At 50.1% G+C, this 16,715-nt stretch overlaps 1 protein-coding gene across 2 annotated transcripts; it reads left to right on the top strand.

Moving 5' to 3' along the window:
• Positions 1 to 3,286: 3,286 nt before the first annotated feature.
• LOC120827758 (uncharacterized) lies at positions 3,287 to 15,695 on the top strand. Of its 2 annotated transcripts, XM_040190866.2 has the most exons (19): positions 3,287 to 3,940; positions 4,709 to 4,811; positions 5,997 to 6,045; positions 7,874 to 7,918; positions 8,010 to 8,092; positions 8,265 to 8,361; positions 8,488 to 8,627; positions 9,020 to 9,192; positions 9,280 to 9,383; positions 9,479 to 9,643; positions 9,894 to 10,039; positions 10,430 to 10,520; positions 10,608 to 10,674; positions 10,811 to 10,853; positions 10,944 to 11,249; positions 11,371 to 11,496; positions 11,721 to 13,763; positions 13,944 to 14,052; positions 14,129 to 15,695. In XM_040190866.2, exons 1-19 carry the CDS (start codon positions 3,775 to 3,777, stop codon positions 15,272 to 15,274), a joined length of 5,202 nt encoding a protein of 1,733 aa, XP_040046800.2. In that variant the 5' UTR covers positions 3,287 to 3,774; the 3' UTR covers positions 15,275 to 15,695. The 2 variants fall into 2 exon arrangements, with proteins under 2 accessions (XP_040046800.2, XP_077940225.1); XM_078084099.1 differs by lacking the exon at positions 8,010 to 8,092 and having other exon boundaries at positions 3,359 to 3,940.
• Positions 15,696 to 16,715: the final 1,020 nt, after the last annotated feature.

The following is a 16,715-nucleotide window of genomic DNA, read 5'->3' as shown; positions in this document are numbered from 1 at the left end:
CAGTTAATAGTTTACTGGGGACACGAAACAACGTTTACGTTCCATGGAGTTCAATACAAGATGAGCTCTAATTTAAGCTTCAAAGGGAGCTCCTGGAGTTACCCACCAACACAGTGTGTGTGTGTGTGTGTGTGTGTGTGTGTGTGTGTGTGTGTGTGTGCGCGCGTCCCAGTTGGATGTTGCTGGAACAGCTGTTTGTCACTGAATGAGGCTCTGAGGGAGAGTTGCAGCCGGCTTTGATGTCCTAATTATCTTTATCTATTTACCCATCTGTCAATTTCAATTACAAGAAATGTATACCGCCGTAAATGTTTTGGGAGTTAAACATATTACATGAATTAATCACATGACATTACACATCACATTGCGGAGCATCTTAGGACGCGACCTTATCAGTATCACATTTACACACAGCAGTCAGGTCTGCAAAGTGGAACTTGTATTCTCTCTAATGGCCACTTGTCTGTAAAGAAGTCCGTGAGAAAACGATTCTACGATTTATTCCCTCCGTGAACGTTGTAAACACCAGTTTATGGTCTCAATCTCTAGTTTTAAGTCTACTTCAGTACATCGTGATGGCCATTTAGTAAATCACGGCCCATTTGGAGTGAGACCATAAAGCAGAGGGCGATTTAGGGAGGGACTCCGTCGTGATTGACAGGTTGCTGCCACGGCGTTCGCCCGCTGTGGAGGTCGTTTTCCTCTCACAACCTCCAACCCGTTTACATGTGTGTGTTCCGTTGGTCTGAAGAGCTTTTCCTGCATCACGGGATGTCCGTCTGTTGGCGATGATTCTCGCGCAGTCTGATCTTGAAACGTTCGATCATGTGACCGGGTTGAGAAGTTTTTGGGGACAAGAGCCACTTCTGCCCTGTGAGGAGGACAAACTGAGAGAAGGGCTCTGAAACCATCGTCCCGGGCAGAGAGAGCAACGTGTGTGTGTGTGTGTGTGTGTGTGGTTGCCTCGAGTGGAATAACACTGTGGCCATCTGCAGTGTGAGGGGGAAAAACAACGCCTCGGAGCTTTGAACGCTGCTCGAGCAGAAAGACAAGAAGGAGCGAGCGTCAGGTGGAGACGGAGGGTCCGGGGGCCTGAAGAGGAGGGACGATCAGCCGAGTGGGACGTCACGATAAGGGGGAAGGGAGAGGATGGGGGGAGAAGGAGGGATGAAGAATGACCGGGGGACGAAGGAGTCGGTCATCAGTTTGGTGTATTTTCTCCCTCGCGTCGGCTCTTCCAACATGGCAGCGGTTCCTGCTCGCAGCGCGGCGTCGTGGATGCGCCTTGAAGTTTGAGAAGATGTTCTCATGAGGTTTGCTGAGGTCGAGTGGTCACCGGGACAGTGTGCAAATGTACTTGTTGGCACACGTGAGCCAAACCCACGAGCAATGATTTCATTATTTAAAGTAGAATCACTAAACTCCATTTAACGTTCTGACATCACAATCGAATAGATTCAAACATTTCTCTCTTTTTCAAGGTAATTAGTTACGTCTCTGCCGTACATTTTATTCCCTGTTTGACCTTTTTTTTTGTATTCGTCATGTGCGTAATCTAAAAAATGGGCCTCCACACACAAACACAGCAACACAGTGGTATGTTCCCCTTTAAACACGCCATATAGACATCACACACACACACACACACACACACATTTGAAGCAGAAGATATAATTGTTTCCAAGCAGTTCTTTGATGGCTGAGTCACTGAACGTGTCCTGTATCGTATCACGATAAGAAGAACATCAGTTTAAAGGCTGCATCTGTTTCCCTTTCATCCTCTCTCTCCCTCTCTCTCCCCCTGCATCTCTCCATCCTCCCACTGCTTCCACAATGGTGTGCTAAGCCAAGGAAGATAGGGCAAATCCCTCCTGTGAGCAGAGCACGAGAGAGAGAGCGAGAGCGAGAGAGGGACGGAGGAGAAGTGCAAACCCTTTCCTCAAACACTCCTCTCTTTCCTTTCATGTGTGAGAATCCTACCGACCTGCCTGGGATGCTTGATGTCAAGAGAAGATTCCTGCTTCGAGCTTCCTGCCCTACGGGCAAGACCGCTGTTCTTCATTTATTCCACCTTCTGCAGCAACTGTATCGTTCTATCAAGAGATGTCTTCACTTATTTTAATATATTACTGACACAATAACTACTTTGCATTAATTGTGCAAAACTTTGGATGTGCTAGAGTTTATGGCACAAAGTAATTCAATTGCATTGAAATTGTTGAGGATATAACTGCTGATAAGAGTAACAGACAAGGATTTGGAGCAATAGTTTGAGGCTGTAGGCTGACGTAATCACACACACACACACACACACACACACACTGAGTGTGATGCAATGGCGTTGTCATCCTTTGTAAAGGAACTTTATTGAAGGAGAGAGGTTTGCACACAGTCTAATAAAACAGGGCTTTATTTCAGCCGAGGATAGTTAGGCATGTTTTATGATTACTGTGGGACAAATATGAACCCTTTAGCCTGACAGCACACTGCAGTACAGCTCAGCTGACACACACACACACACACACACACACACACACACACACATTATACAAGGTGCATTGTCTCCATCTAGTGGATACTTTAGGCCACGCGAGTAATAAACCAGTCGATTTTGTTCAAAATAATGTGCACTGAATTCATTTTTAGTCATTTTTTGATTCGCAAAAAGAGAAGCAGGCCCATGTTTCTTCTTCTGTGGTCCTGGATCACAGTACGCGTGGCCGCTTTTCAGCGTGGCTCCCGCTGGGACTGCGATGCACTTTGCTAAAGCATCACGGCACGTCCCCCGGCAGAGGAAACGCAATGATTCGGTTTCGGGTGTACCTCTCGTTTGCTTTTGAGTCATTCTAACTGAGCTGTTGTGTCCCCTGAGCCCCGGACAACAGCAGGTGGGGCTGCACTGCGCGTGGAGGCCAGATGCTGGCTTCAGGTGTGTAGAGAAAATCTGTAAATGTCTAAATCCTAAATAACAACCACGAAGATAGACATGTCTTATTTTAAACAAATGTAATCATGCATATAGTGTTTCCCCCCCCCCCCACTTAGATGACACAGTTTATATCATTTTTCACCATGATTTGCAAGCTGAAAGTTTGATGTAGTGCGCCTTCTTTTCTGAAACATTTAGTTCTCACGCTCTGCCTTTCCATTAAAATCTTTTTTTTAAATGCGTAGAAAGAAAAGCAACGTGTATAACAACAACAACAACAACAACAACTGTAAAACAGCACTAGACACTAAGTGGAGTGAACGCGTTTCGCAATGTTGCGTTAACAACTTCTGATAGTGAGAGGTGCGAGATGTCGGAGGCGCACTTGAACGCAGCTGTGCTGACGAGCCGTTGCTCGTGGAAACAGCTGCCGGTGGTTTCTGTCAGCGAACACTTCGGGCTCGGTCGCGGCGTTGGCATAACAATTTAATTTAAAAAATAATAATAAAAAAAAGTTCAAATTAGACTCGTCACTGACTGAGCGCGCTTTGGTTTAAGTCGCCGCGGCTGCTCCGCCAGACGCCGGGAAATGTCAGCCGGCGAAACGCCACATTATCCGCGGCGGTTGTTGTTTTAACTCGCGACTCGAGCTAGCTTGTTAGCCACAGCCGGCTAACGACAGCTACGCGACCGTTGAGCCCAAACGTCGTGCGCTCGTAGCGACCGACCGCGACACAGGTGGTCCGCGCACCTGTCGGCTACCTGGCAGCGAAAGCAAGGGGGGCCGGAGGGGGGGCGAGGGTTTTTTTCTTTTCTTTTCTTTTCTTTCTTCTTCCCATTTCAACATGACTCATGTTCACTACAAATTCTCCTCCAAACTCAGCTACGACACGGTGGTGTTCGACGGCCCGCACGTCACGCTGCGGGAGCTGAAGCGGCAGATCATGGGCAGGGAGAAGCTGCGAGCCGGCGACTGCGACCTGCAGATCACCAACGCGCAGAGCAAAGAAGGTGAGGGACACGCGCGTGTGCTTTTAAAACAAACAAAAAACTTTGGTGGAAGAAGAAGCAGGAAAGAAGAGAAGCACGTGGTGCGTGTTTGACAGCCTGCGTCACGTCGTTGGGCTGCGCGCGGAGAAGCAAAGGGTCTAAACACGGACGCGGGGTTAAAAATAGCAAAGGTCAGGCTGGGAGCCGGAGTCGTGACCATAAGATTCACTGAGTCCAGCCTGACTCAGCTTTGACACTGTTGCGAAAATCATCAACACGTGAGTCATCGGCGATGTCGGTAAAGCGACGCGTCATGTAGTCACTAAATTAAAAGGCTGCAGAAAACGAAGCGAGTGATCGTGACGGTGCGTTAAATCCTGCAGCCAGCCAACAAATGCTGAGTTATTCCCACAGAAGCCACAATCCGTCCGGTCTGTGACGTTCCACTGCAGAAAGTTGAACCAAAGATCGCAGTAAAACGCCAGCAGTGTATCAATCAGTCTAACGGTCACTCAGATTGAGGTTCTCTGAAGACCACAACGAAGGATCCAAACGTGAATGATCACTTCCAACGCATTTTGTGTCTCATCGGAAATGATCTACGCGCTTTTGTCAAATTTAGCACATTTTTATGACATCAAGCCCTGAATCAGGAGCCCCGTTTGCAGATTAATTGACAGAGGAAATAAGTGCCAAGTCACGACTTTCACGAGATATATTCTCCTCATTCATATTAAGCTGATCCTTAAGACCGCGCAAACTCTCACTCTGTCCATCTCTCCCTCTCAGAGTACAAAGACGACGAGTGTTCGATCCCCAAAGGCTCCTCCGTCATCGTCAGGAGGATCCCGGTCGTCGGGTCGAAGCCCAGCTCCAGCAAGACCCGCCACGTGTAAGTGATTCCGTAGCTGAACTCCCGAACTGTTCCTCGTGTCGATGTCCCCCCCTCTCCCACGAGGCCACGGTAAGTGCTGCGTCGTCGCTCTTCGAGGACTCCCAACGTGAATCCGAAGATGTAAATGAACTCCAGTCATCAGCACAATAAAAGGAAACTATTCCAAACAAAGACCTATTTCTTAATTATTGGCTAAAATCTACGCGTCTAATTTTAATCTTATATCTTTGAATATCTACCCTAAGCTCTTATTAGTATTAAACGTGTGGTCGTAGGTTTAAATAATATCATTTTGTATATGGCAACAACGTGGTTGAGGGTTAAGAGTAAGTAGGCAACAACATAAACCTCTCAATGAATCAACACAAAAACTTTTCTTTTAATGGTCGACAGTGTTTTGCAACCCCCCACCTCCGCTTCTAGAATGTGCAGAAGAAGAGAAAACCGCAGAAGTGGAACTCCATAGTGACGCTCGGGGGGGGATTACCCAGAAATGAGTCAGGCTTAGACGGGACAACCAGCGGGGGTGTGGGTTTTATGCTGGGGAGGCAGGAAAACCTCACGTGATTAGCCCCGTCAGCACCATGCAAACAGGGGGGTGGGGGGGTGCTGCCCAGATCAATTCTCCACCTGCTCACAAGCAGACAGGCGTCACTGTGCTTCATTTTGAAGGTCTAGACTTCACATCAAATGTTAAACTTCACACAGCGAGTGATGGGTTTGTCATCCAGAGGTCAATTTTATTGTCGGTTGCAGTGTTTGTTATTGTCTTGTTAACTTAAATGTTGAGCTTTTACAACACCCACTTTAAACATCAGTCTTTTCTGTGTTTTGAACAGTTTTCTTTTTCATCAATACCTTTACACGAAATGTGAATGCAAAAGTGCCTTAATTTGCTTCTGCGACCAGGTTGATTTTCTGAGTCGCGGTGCATCGACGCAGCGCCTCGCTGGCTGAGATCAACTTGTTTTTAGGAATCAACAAGAAAAAGGAGACCCAATTGTTCAAACTTGAAACACCCCATAGACCTCGACAAAGGCAGCGCGATAGCCTTTACACATCAGGGGCCCGACAAACAAATTGCACTAAAATTAAAAAATACTTGCCATGCGAAGAATGATGTCACAGGCTTTTATTGTGAAAGGTAAGAAGAAAAATGTGACTCTTTTTTTTCTGTTTCAGTGAGCGATCAGATGGCCAGACTCACCAAGCCTTTGGAGCCTACAGAGCAGTACGTAACCAAAGCAAATCCCACCGCAGCTCCAACGCACACACGCGCAGATGCACATCCTAACACGACTCACTATCCCGCCTTTAACGCGAGCTCAGCGTGTGCTCTGGCGAGATCGCTTCCAATAAATGAAATGAACGCTTCCATTTCCTCTACTGCAGTCTTGAGTTCCTGCTGTAAAGAGGAAGCGGTGCACTTCTCCTGATTTCATTAACGGGAAGCTGCTTCTCTAATATACATCTGATAAGGGTAGATATTATGTGAGATATTAGTAGTTTAGTACATGTGAAGTTTACTAATACCCAGTGCTGTTCTGTTAACCCTAAAGGAACACACATTTGTGTTTATTGTTGAAGGCCTCGTGCTGTTAATTTAGCCTGCCGCCGTGTCCCCCGCCGCCGTGTCCCCAGAGGATCACTTTGTCTCTGGGTGTGACAGGAGCTGCTCAGGCGGGTCGCACGTTATCTCGCAGCTATTCCCTGCTGATAAAAACTGAACCGTTGTTTCACAAGCTGCCGGCCGTCTCCTCCCCGCTGATGCTCTGGACTTGTGCTTTTAAAAAAAAAAAAAGGTTACGTCGAAAGGCGTTTTAATTTAATATATTGGATCTTAATCTGGGCTCAAGTCGTCAAGAAAAAATCAAAAATCAATCTACTATTAACAACAATCTCGTCTAACACATTAAAGGAATAAATGTAAACTGTAAACTGCCATGAAACAGGAGAGAGGTTTCATAAGTCCGGCTGGAATAAATGGAAACCTTTTTTATTTCATGCTGTGTTTCTGCAGTCATGAAGTTTATTTAAACATCTCAGAAGCTTTGAATTAGTGTCCACTCACCTTATTGTCTCTCTGCTTCCTCAGCAGCACAAGTGTCTTCCACTCTTTTCAGTGCTTTGAGTCTTTTCTTACTGCTCAAACCTTTTTGTGTCTTTTCTGCCAATAAAGGTGTTTGTATGAAGCCGTCTGATGTATTGATTACGTTTGACTTCAGGAGAGTGACAGTCGCTCTGTTGGTGTCGGTCACCGTTGCAAATTTCCAATTCAACGTTAAAATCTTGTTTTCACATTTTCGTTTTGCCACAAAGACGATTAAAAACAATCATTTTGTTCTCCAATGTTTCAATCGTTAGAATCCCGCAGCAGAGGAGAGATGCTGACTTTGACTTTTTTGTTATGGATCAACATTTTTTTTCCACTGAGCCTTAACGAGTCCACATGAATAATATATATGATATAAAATGGTGCGGCCAGTCTCCTCCACGCATTTAGTGGCAAACCGACGCGTAAAAGTGCATAATGTTGATGATCATATGTTGGAGTGTGAATATTTGGCTTTTTGTAAGTTTTGAAAAAACAACTTTGTCAGAAATGTGAGTGGACCATTGTTGTGCAATGTTCAACGGTGATTCGCAGTGCAACAGCTACTTTAGTCTGGACTGAACCTTTCCATCCGCAGAAGACCCGTCTGTCACTTTGGTTTTATCATCTATTCCAGAAAAGTACGGGAATAAACCAGGAGCAGCTGAGCAGAAACAGCGTCTCCTTTTAGTTGGTCGAGGTACTGAGGTGGACATTAGGAGTTCTATAAAGAACAAGGATGATCGTTATGACTTAACCCCCTCTCTCCTCCCCCCGTGTGACATGGGAGGCCCCCCAATGGTCCTGAGCTTTTACCAGCACAAGTATCAACAGAACTTTGGAACTTTTTGTTTTGTTTTTCTTCACCGATCGATATGAACATCACTTTATTTACTTTTATGCTGTGTGGTGTTTTTCCGGCCGGAGGGTCTCGTAGTGAAACTGATCATGTGTTTAATTCTGACAGATGGAGGACCAGAGTTCTTCCAGGGCTTTGCCCCTTTTCTCAAAGGTACGAGCTTCTTTTTCTAAATCTTTGCTGGACCATGTGAGTCCGTTTTGATTAGCTACTGATCCCTGTGTGTGTGTGTGTGTGTGTGTAGATGGCTAACCTGGCTGATGTAGATGGGTCAGAGGAAGATAAGATTAAAGTTATGATTAATCAGTCTACCTACGACGCCATGAAGTGAGTCCCCTTCTAATCATTTCATATCTCCTCCCTTTTCTCTCCCCTTCCATTACCGTTCTCCATAATCCTTTATTTTCCATCGTTCTGTCATTCTGTTCTTTTTTCTGTACGTTTCTTTCTCATCTGTCCTCGTCTCATTGTGTGTGTGTTTGTGTGTCTCTCTCACTAGTTACAACAAGAAGTTTGGTACTGTACTTCCTGCCAACTACACCTGTTATCGCTGTGGAAACACCGGACACCACATCAGGGACTGTCCCATCATCGGGGTAAGAGCACAGCAGCACAGGCGCTCTGTGCCAAGAAGATGATCCGATTAGTGCGTGTCTCAACCGTTCTGCTATCCCGTGTGCGTTATTTGTGTCTTTTTGATGTGGTGTGTGTGTGTGGAGCAGGATAAGAACTGTGATGCCCCGGCGAGAATCAAGAAAAGCACCGGCATCCCTCGTTCCTTCATGGTGGAGGTGGACGATCCCAACACGAAGGGCGCCATGCTGACCAACTGTGGACGCTACGCCATTCCTTCCATCGACATGTGAGAGCAAGCAGGGGTTGTGTGTCTGTGTGCGTTTAGACTATGGGGTTAACAGACACAAAGTAGTCGTTCTCCCCCCACCGAGAGTTCTTTAAGGTTCCACGTTTTACATTCATAGCACATGTATTGGCCTCACGGAGCACTGAGCCAGGCGGGAGAGATGAATCAGGAGATCTTCCTCTTGGATGGGATCCTTGTAGGTACCCGGTTGCCTAGGCAACGGAATCTTCATAAGCACAACCAGCAAGTTTCATGAAGACTTATGAAGATTCGTTCCCAACAGACAGTTTGGCCTCTGACGCTCCTTTTGAAGTCCCTCTTCTTAAAAAAAAAAAAAATAAACATAAAAACTAAAGTGAACTGGCGGCGTTTCCCCGACTCTCCGTCCGCAGCGCGGCGTACGCCATCGGCAAGAAGGAGAGGCCTCCCTTCGTTGCCCAGGAGCAGCCCAAGTCAGAAGAGGAGGAGGAGCCGGTGCCCGAGGAACTCCTGTGTGGGATCTGTCACGACCTGATGAGCGATGCTGTGGTCATACCCTGCTGTGGAAACAGCTACTGTGACGACTGTGAGTCGCACACACACACACGCACACACGTATCCAGATTGGTGGTTCCGCATACTCACATTTCATCCATCTTCATCTCTTGCCCAGGTATCCGCAGTGCTCTGCTGGACTCAGAGGACCACGTCTGCCCCACCTGTCGCCAATTGGATGTCTCTCCTGATACGCTGATAGCAAATAAGTTTCTCCGACAGGTGAACTCAAAGTACATGGATGTCAGGGTTGGAGGGGAATCGGGATAATTAAGTGAATGTTGTTTGAAGGTTGGTTTGTGAATCATCACTGCCAGGCTGTGGAGACCTTTAAGAAAGAGCGAGGCTACACTAAAAGTCTGGCAAGAGGGTGCGGCGCCTCCCAATCCCAAAATCCGACCCCGGCAGCGAGCCCTGTCCCCACCGCGCCCCACCTCGGTGTGCCGAGCCAACCGCAGAAGCCTCATCTGTCGACCCAGCAGGTAATTCTCTTGATGACGCGTTTCATCTTTGGATGCAGAAATAAGCTGCGCTGCACCTGCGTGACTCAGCGGCAAACACAATAATTACTGTTTTCTTTTCACAATTCGATGGCTGGTCTCAAGTAGTTATCTTACTGGACTAGAATAGTTTTAAACATTACTTCATAGTGACACTAACGTCGATTGTGTGGTGTGTTCCATGCATATCTATATACAAGTCCATCCGTTTCTTACTGTCTTTCTTCTTTAGGACCCTCTCCGCTCACAGGCTGCAGACACGTCGCCACCGCCTCAGGTGTGTGTGGCTCCGCCCGCAGCTACAAGCCCCGCCTCTTCCCCCACCACACCGAGCACTGACCTCCAGCCTGAGCAAATCCAGCCGGAGGAACCCGACAGGTACGCACGCACGTGAAATGCCTGTGTGGCCTCGCCTGTTCCCTTGTGACTCGTGGAGTATTGTTGTGTTCCCTCAACATTCTGGAGTCGCAATCTCCTTCTGTCGGCTTTCTGACAAAGCAGATGCTCAAAGGAGAGTTTGCTGCTACTTTAATTCGCACCTACTGTCACCACGGTAACCACTAGTGCCTGCAAGTCTGAAGGATTACAAAATCAGATGCATATTACGAGAAGACAAAAAGCCGTATTTTACCCAGAATGGCGGCAGCTAAGTGTAGAAGGTTACTCACTGTGCAGTTGGTCAGTTTTGTGTTTGTTGTTTTTATTTAAACACGAATAGTTGTAAAAGTTGTGCTGTGCGTTCATGAGATGTTTGTGTTGTCCATTCAGAGAGGCTGAAGAGAAGACAAACGACGACGACGACGCTGCTGCTCCGTCCCCAAAGCCCCCCACCGATGCCCCTTCACAGCTGATCCCCCTGGTGAGCACACGCACACAGACCCACATGCGCACACACACACCGACACATTGCAGTCCCTGTGTGAAGCCTGTGTTTGCTGCTGCTCAGGTGAACCTGACTCCGCTGGCGGAGGAGCCGCAGGCGGCCGGCGTGGATCTCGAGCAGCCCCCCTCAGGTGAGCAGCAGCGCCCCCTCTCTTCCTTCGCTCTGCCATCGTAGCTGAACAAAAGAGTCACTCATTTAATATTACTTCGAGAGCTGCGGGAACATCAACAACGCAAATAAAACCGATGTGTTCCCTGAACCCACAGGTCCCGCCCCCAAGCGCTCGGCGCCATCGACGTGCTGGGAAAGGTCGGTGAAGGTCTTAGTGTTGTGATTCTCGTCTCTGCACGCCGTGTCCAGAGTGATGTATTCTCCTCTTCCTCCCTGTGCCCCCTGCAGCTCCTCCTCCTCCTCCCCCCTCTGTCCCACTGGAGGCTGGAGTGAGTCCGGCCTCCAGCAGCTTCGTCCCTCTTTCTCCCCCTATCCGGCGACTCCTCCTCCTCCTCTCTTCCCGCCGCCTCATTTCCACACATTCCTGGCCGCCCAGCAGCCTCTCAGCGGTTTCCCCCCTGGATACCCCCCCCCTACGCCCCTTTGGACACTGCCAAACCTCCAGGGGGCCCCCATCCCTTCCCTGTGCCCCTCTACCGCCATACCGGCCCTCATCCCCAAGGAGTGGTACCGGCATCAGACGAAGAAGGAAAGGTAAGCCCCCCCCCCACCACGAGGGTGACCACGTCTTACATCATGTGTCCTGGCGTTTTGAATCAGCTGCAGAGTATGAGGACGATATGTTGATAGTAATATGAAACACTCCGTCACTCAGGTCCCCTCACAGAGAATCCTCCAGCAGGCGCTCCTCCTCCCGATCGGATCCAAAGTCCTCAAAGTTCAAGCCTTCTCGCTCTTCGAGCAGGTCCAGGTCCCGGTCTCGGTCCCACGGCCGATCGAGGTATTTAAGTGTTCTCAGAATGCTTCTTTTGTGTTATTTCTATTCCATAACATCCTTCTTACATTTGTTGATGCCGACATTCATCTGAAACTGAATCAGCCGCTAGTCATTTCAAATAGAACGTAGAACATCGACACAGATTCCTTGTGATTTCTTCTGGATGCTCCACAGTTCCTCGCGCTCTCTCTCTCTACTCAAAGAAATGCTCTTCTCTTGTTCCCCAGGCCGCCCTCGCGCCACAAAGACCTGCACAGCCGCTCTCACTCCTCCCGCTCCTACAGCTTTGGTTACAAACGTTCCCCCACGCCGTCCTCCTCGTCCTCGCCGCGAGGCGGCTACCGCTCCAGGCACAAGTCGCCGGCGGACCCCCGCCAAAGAAGCGGACACCACAGTCGCCACCACGGTAAGAAATCCGCTTCGGGCGGCGGCGGCGGCAGCGGCTCCGCCTCCAGGAGGCGAGGGGAGGATGACGAGAGGGAGGCGGGAGCCTCGGGGGGGAGCTTACCTGGACACCTGTACGCTCAGCACGCCAATCCGAGTGGCGGCCTGGACAGAGAGCGCTACCTGCGGTGGAGCCGCGAGTACAAAGAGTGGTGTGATAAATATTTCAGTAGCTACGTGGGCCACTTCCACCAGCTGCCGCTTCCCCTCCTCAATATCCCCCCTCCCCCCCAGTGGGAGGACGGGGAAGGAAGCGCAAACCGCTCTGACTATGGCGGCCGACGCCGCGGACGACGCGCCGCTCGGACGGAGGGCCGCTCGCCGCCATCGCGCTCCTCCAGCGACAGCCGCTCCCCTCCATCGCGCTCCTCGAGGGACAGCCGCTCCACGCTGTCTCAGTCGTCCAGCGACAGCCACTCGTCTCCGTCTTGTTCGTCCGGGAGCCTGTCCTCGCCGTCTCGGTCGTCCAGCGACCGGCGCTCCACACCGTCCAAAGGGGGTGTTCAGCCGAGGGCACAGAGCGGCGCCGGGAGCTGCGCCGGCCCGCCGGTCACAAAGAGCGGGGAGGACGAGAAGCACGAAGACGTGAAAGCTTCGGGGAGACTCGGCACCTTAAAACAGCAGCCAAAGAAGAAACGCGCCGAAGGAGGCGACGAAGAGTCCTCGTCCCTCGATGCTGCTGACTCGGCGGATGACTGCAGGGAGGACCGGAGGAGGCGCGGCGCCGGACCAAAAGCCTTCAGGGACGGCGCTCCTGCGCGGGACGAACGGACTACCGGCGATGCCTTGGAACCTGCCCGGCCACTCGCCCAACCAGAGAGACGCCGGGATAAAGAGTATGAGAGAAGACGCAGAGAACACAGGCACGTGGAAGTGGAGAAAGGACGGAGACGAGGCAAACATTCCGACTCCAGGCAGGATGTGGGGAGGAGGCACAAAGAGACGGACACGCGGCGCACTGACAGACCGCCAACCGGCAGCACCGACTCGAGATCACACCGGAGTAGGAAAAGAAAAGGAGAAGAGAGAGAGAGAAGTTCTCTGAGGGCGGAAAACAGCAAATGCTTGAAAACGAACACCGCAGAGGAACCCAAAAGCCGCAGGAGTGAATCCCTGAATCCACTTGACAAGAAGACGCCAAAAGCGGAGCAGAAGAAAGAGAGGAAAGCTTTGCCTCTGACGGAGAGAGACGTCTGGGAGGGGGGGATAAGTGTGAAACCACAGAAGAAGATAAGCATCAACATTAACCTCGAAGGAAAGCGGAGCGAAGAGAAAACTGAAAAGCAGCCGTTTTCTTATTTCGACAACGCGAAGGAAGAAGTCAAGGAGGCAGGACAGAAGGAGAAGTCAAACGGAGACACAGACACTGAGGCAAATGAGAAGACCGAGTCCAGCAGGGAAGTGGAAGGTCTGTCTGAAGAAAACGTCCAACCGAATGAAGAAGCAAGACAGAAATGGGAGAAAGCTACCTTCAGGGATGATAAGGGAGCGACGTTGGAGAAAACGGCGACTCCCGCCCTCAGAGCGGAGGAGACAACCGAACAGGGTCAACTGCTGTGGGACGAAGGAGACGGGACGGAGGCCAGCAAAGGGGGAGAGGTGAGGAACACCAGGAGCGTGAGGGGAGGGGATGCAGGACCGGCGACGGGAGAAAGCACATTGGCGGAGAACAAGGGAAACTCGCCGGGGGAGTCAAAGGACGTCCCGATGGAGGGAGGAGAGTGGAGGATGTGGGAGGACAAGGAGGACGAATACAGGTCCAAGTGCCAGAGCAGCATCAGCGAGATCCACCAAGACGGAGCGAAGCCCCCGGGGGAGGACGGCAGGTCAGACAGCTTCTGCTTCACGTGTAATAATAATGATGAAATATGACACAATTAGCATGTTAGTCCGTATTGTCTCAGCGCATCATTCAGAGAATAGTTCATATAAACCTCCTCGCCTTTTTTTAGACGCCTTCCACTTGTGTCTTTAATTCCATCTCATGGTGTTTATGTTGAACACAGCGGCCACGGGGATCCTCGGGGTCGGGGGGAGGAGGAGGAGGAGGAGGTGAAAGCTCTGGAGGAAGGCGGCGAGGACAGAGCTGCCGACCAGGAGGACGAGCTCATAAAGGTGACGGTCTGGAAACATCTAATGTGGATATTCTATAATAAGACAGTCGTGTTTAATGTTTTCTCCTGTGTCTCAGGTCGCTCAGAAGGTCGACAAGGGAGAGCCGGAGGAAGACGAGCGGGTCGAAGGAGCGGCCAAAGCTCAAACGGAGGCTCCGTCATTGGTTCTCCCGCCGTCCTCCGTTCGTGTGACATCACAGACGACTGCCAACAGGGAGAGAGACGACGAAGAAAAGAGAGAGACGGAGAGAGGAAGAGAAATCCAGAAAACCCCCGTTTGGTCCAGTTCACACCGAAGTGGGGCTCCCTCCGGCGGCAGAGACAGAAAGGACAGCACGGTGCATTCAGACAGAGACCGGGAGAGACGGAGGGACAGAGACAGAGGGAGGGAGGGCGAGAGACCAGGGGGAGGGCAGAGAGAGAGCAGAAGATCGACAGAGCGGGCGAGGGACGAAGACAGGGGGAGGGGCCGGGAGAGAGAGCGGAAGCACGCCAGCGTCTCGGCCCAAAAGAGGGATCTCCCTTCCTCCTCCTCCTCCCGGTCGAGGTCACATGACACCGAGAGGGGAGGCTGGCAGCGAGGGGGCGACCCGGGCGATGCCAGGAGCTCGCCTCGTCCCGGCAGGAAGTTCCCGCCTGGCAGGAGCCGGGAGAGCGGCGCGATGAGCAGAGCTCCCGAGCTGCCCGATCAGAATCCCCACAGATCATGCAGAGACACGTTGGTGTCTAAAGACCCCCCAGACAGACCCTCCCCGCCTGCCCTCCCTCGCAGCCGGAGTCGAGGAAGAGACGCGCCCCCCTGCGGGTCAGAGCCCAGAACCATCGATCCGGGATCACTGCACAACAGAGGCGGGGACGAGGAGCCGCGTGAGCCGAGGCGGGTCCAGAAAGAGCCGCGGGCCGGGAGGGCGGGAGGCGGTCGGCGGGAGGGCCGGGGAGCGGACGGACGGACCAGGTGGGAGGCGGCCAGGGAGCTGGAGGAAGGCGAGAGGCCGAGCAGCCACAGCTCATCGGCGAGCCAGGAGAAGGGCGAGGAGGACGGGAGAGAAGAGAGCGGCGCCAAAGGAAAGCAGCACAAGGAGAAGAGGCCCGGCGGCCCGGAGCCGCCGGAGGACGAGCGGCGCGACAAGCAGCTGAAGACCACGTCAAAGAGGGGCGGAGACGGAAGGGAGGAGAGGAGCGGGGGAGAGGCGGACGGCCTCGGCTCGCTCGCCTCACCGTGACCTTCGCAGCACAAATAATGTTTCTCCCCTCGGTCCAAAAAGTGCCTGGATTTATTCTTTCAACTTAGTTTTGTTTTCCCACGGTGCTTTTTGTGTCTAATATCTGATCATCCAATGGTGAGAGCGAATGAATTGTAAAGGAAAAGCACTTTATACTAAATAGAATGAAAGAAAATGTGAAACCTTGAATTGTAAAACGTCGCTCAGGTCTGTTACCTCTGAGGGGGTCGTTGCATTTGCCTCACACATGCAGAGGATTATTGAAAGCAGAATATTTATGATTTGAAACTGTCATATTTAGTTTTTATTTTGAATTTTGTAAATGTTTAATTTAAAAACTGCTTAATGGAGAACGAATTACCAAAGAGGAAGGTTATAATTTTTCCTGTTTTGAAGGACATAAAGAAACATGAACATGAAATATGTTGTTTTTTTCTGTCTGGGTGACGTCACTTTAATCTGCTGTCAAAGCAATCAAACTATTGATTATTTACTTGGTTATCTTTACCAATCAGACGCTTGCAATATAAAACTAAACTTAAATAATGCGACTACAGAAATCAAAGATGTCGACTATCGAGACACTGTCCATTTTTATTCACTTCAAGCAAAAAATGTTTTCCTCCTTTTCATCGTTTCATCACATAATTGTTAAGAGTTCAATCTGCAAAGGAATGGAATGTGCGGATGCCATATAGAAGTAACTTTAAAATGAGCCAACCATCATCTGAAGCATCATTTTTCCTGACTTCTAAATTTGAGACACAGAAGCTGCACTGTAAAATTCAGTAAAAAGCTTATTTACTTGTTTTCTGGTTTTTCAGAGACATTGTGACGATAATAATCCTTATGAGGAAACGAATGATCCGTCTCTGTTCCTCTTCCTCCGCCTTTTGTTCAATTATTCATTCATAAGGGCCCCCTTGTAAATGAAAAAGATACATTTTGGGACTTATCCGTATGTATTATGTCAATTCGTCTTTGCTCTAGAACAGCACAAAAAACGTGTAGACCTTTGACCTTTCAGGGCTTTTGTTTGTGTGAGAAAGAGGTTCCTGCTTGTTTCCTCTGACGAGTCTGACTGCTCGATCCAAACGTGACAGACAGGTAGACAGACAGGTGGTCCACTGGGACCCTGAACCTGCACAACACAGAAGCACATTAGAAAATGTGGGACACCAGAGGGACTGACCGATGGACAGGTGGACAGGCGCACTCTGGAACATCAAGAGCAGCATCCTGCTCTCCGATTGGCTTGTTTGGTCCCGGCGGCAGCTGCAAACTGGTTGGTGACTGACGTCCATGTGCGTAAAGTTACTGTAGAATTTAAGGAATTCTGCACATTCAAAATGTCTGAAAGAGAAACTAAAACCCAAATGGAGCACAGCGAGCGTTTCACTGCAGAAAAGTGAAAACAAAGGGGGAAGAAGAGCGTAAAATA

Source organism: Gasterosteus aculeatus, chromosome 11, assembly GCF_964276395.1.
Source record: "Gasterosteus aculeatus chromosome 11, fGasAcu3.hap1.1, whole genome shotgun sequence".
Taxonomy (NCBI): Eukaryota; Metazoa; Chordata; class Actinopteri; order Perciformes; family Gasterosteidae; genus Gasterosteus; species Gasterosteus aculeatus.
The sequence above is the reverse complement of the archived record's forward strand: the minus strand, read 5'-3'. Positions and strand labels throughout refer to the sequence as shown.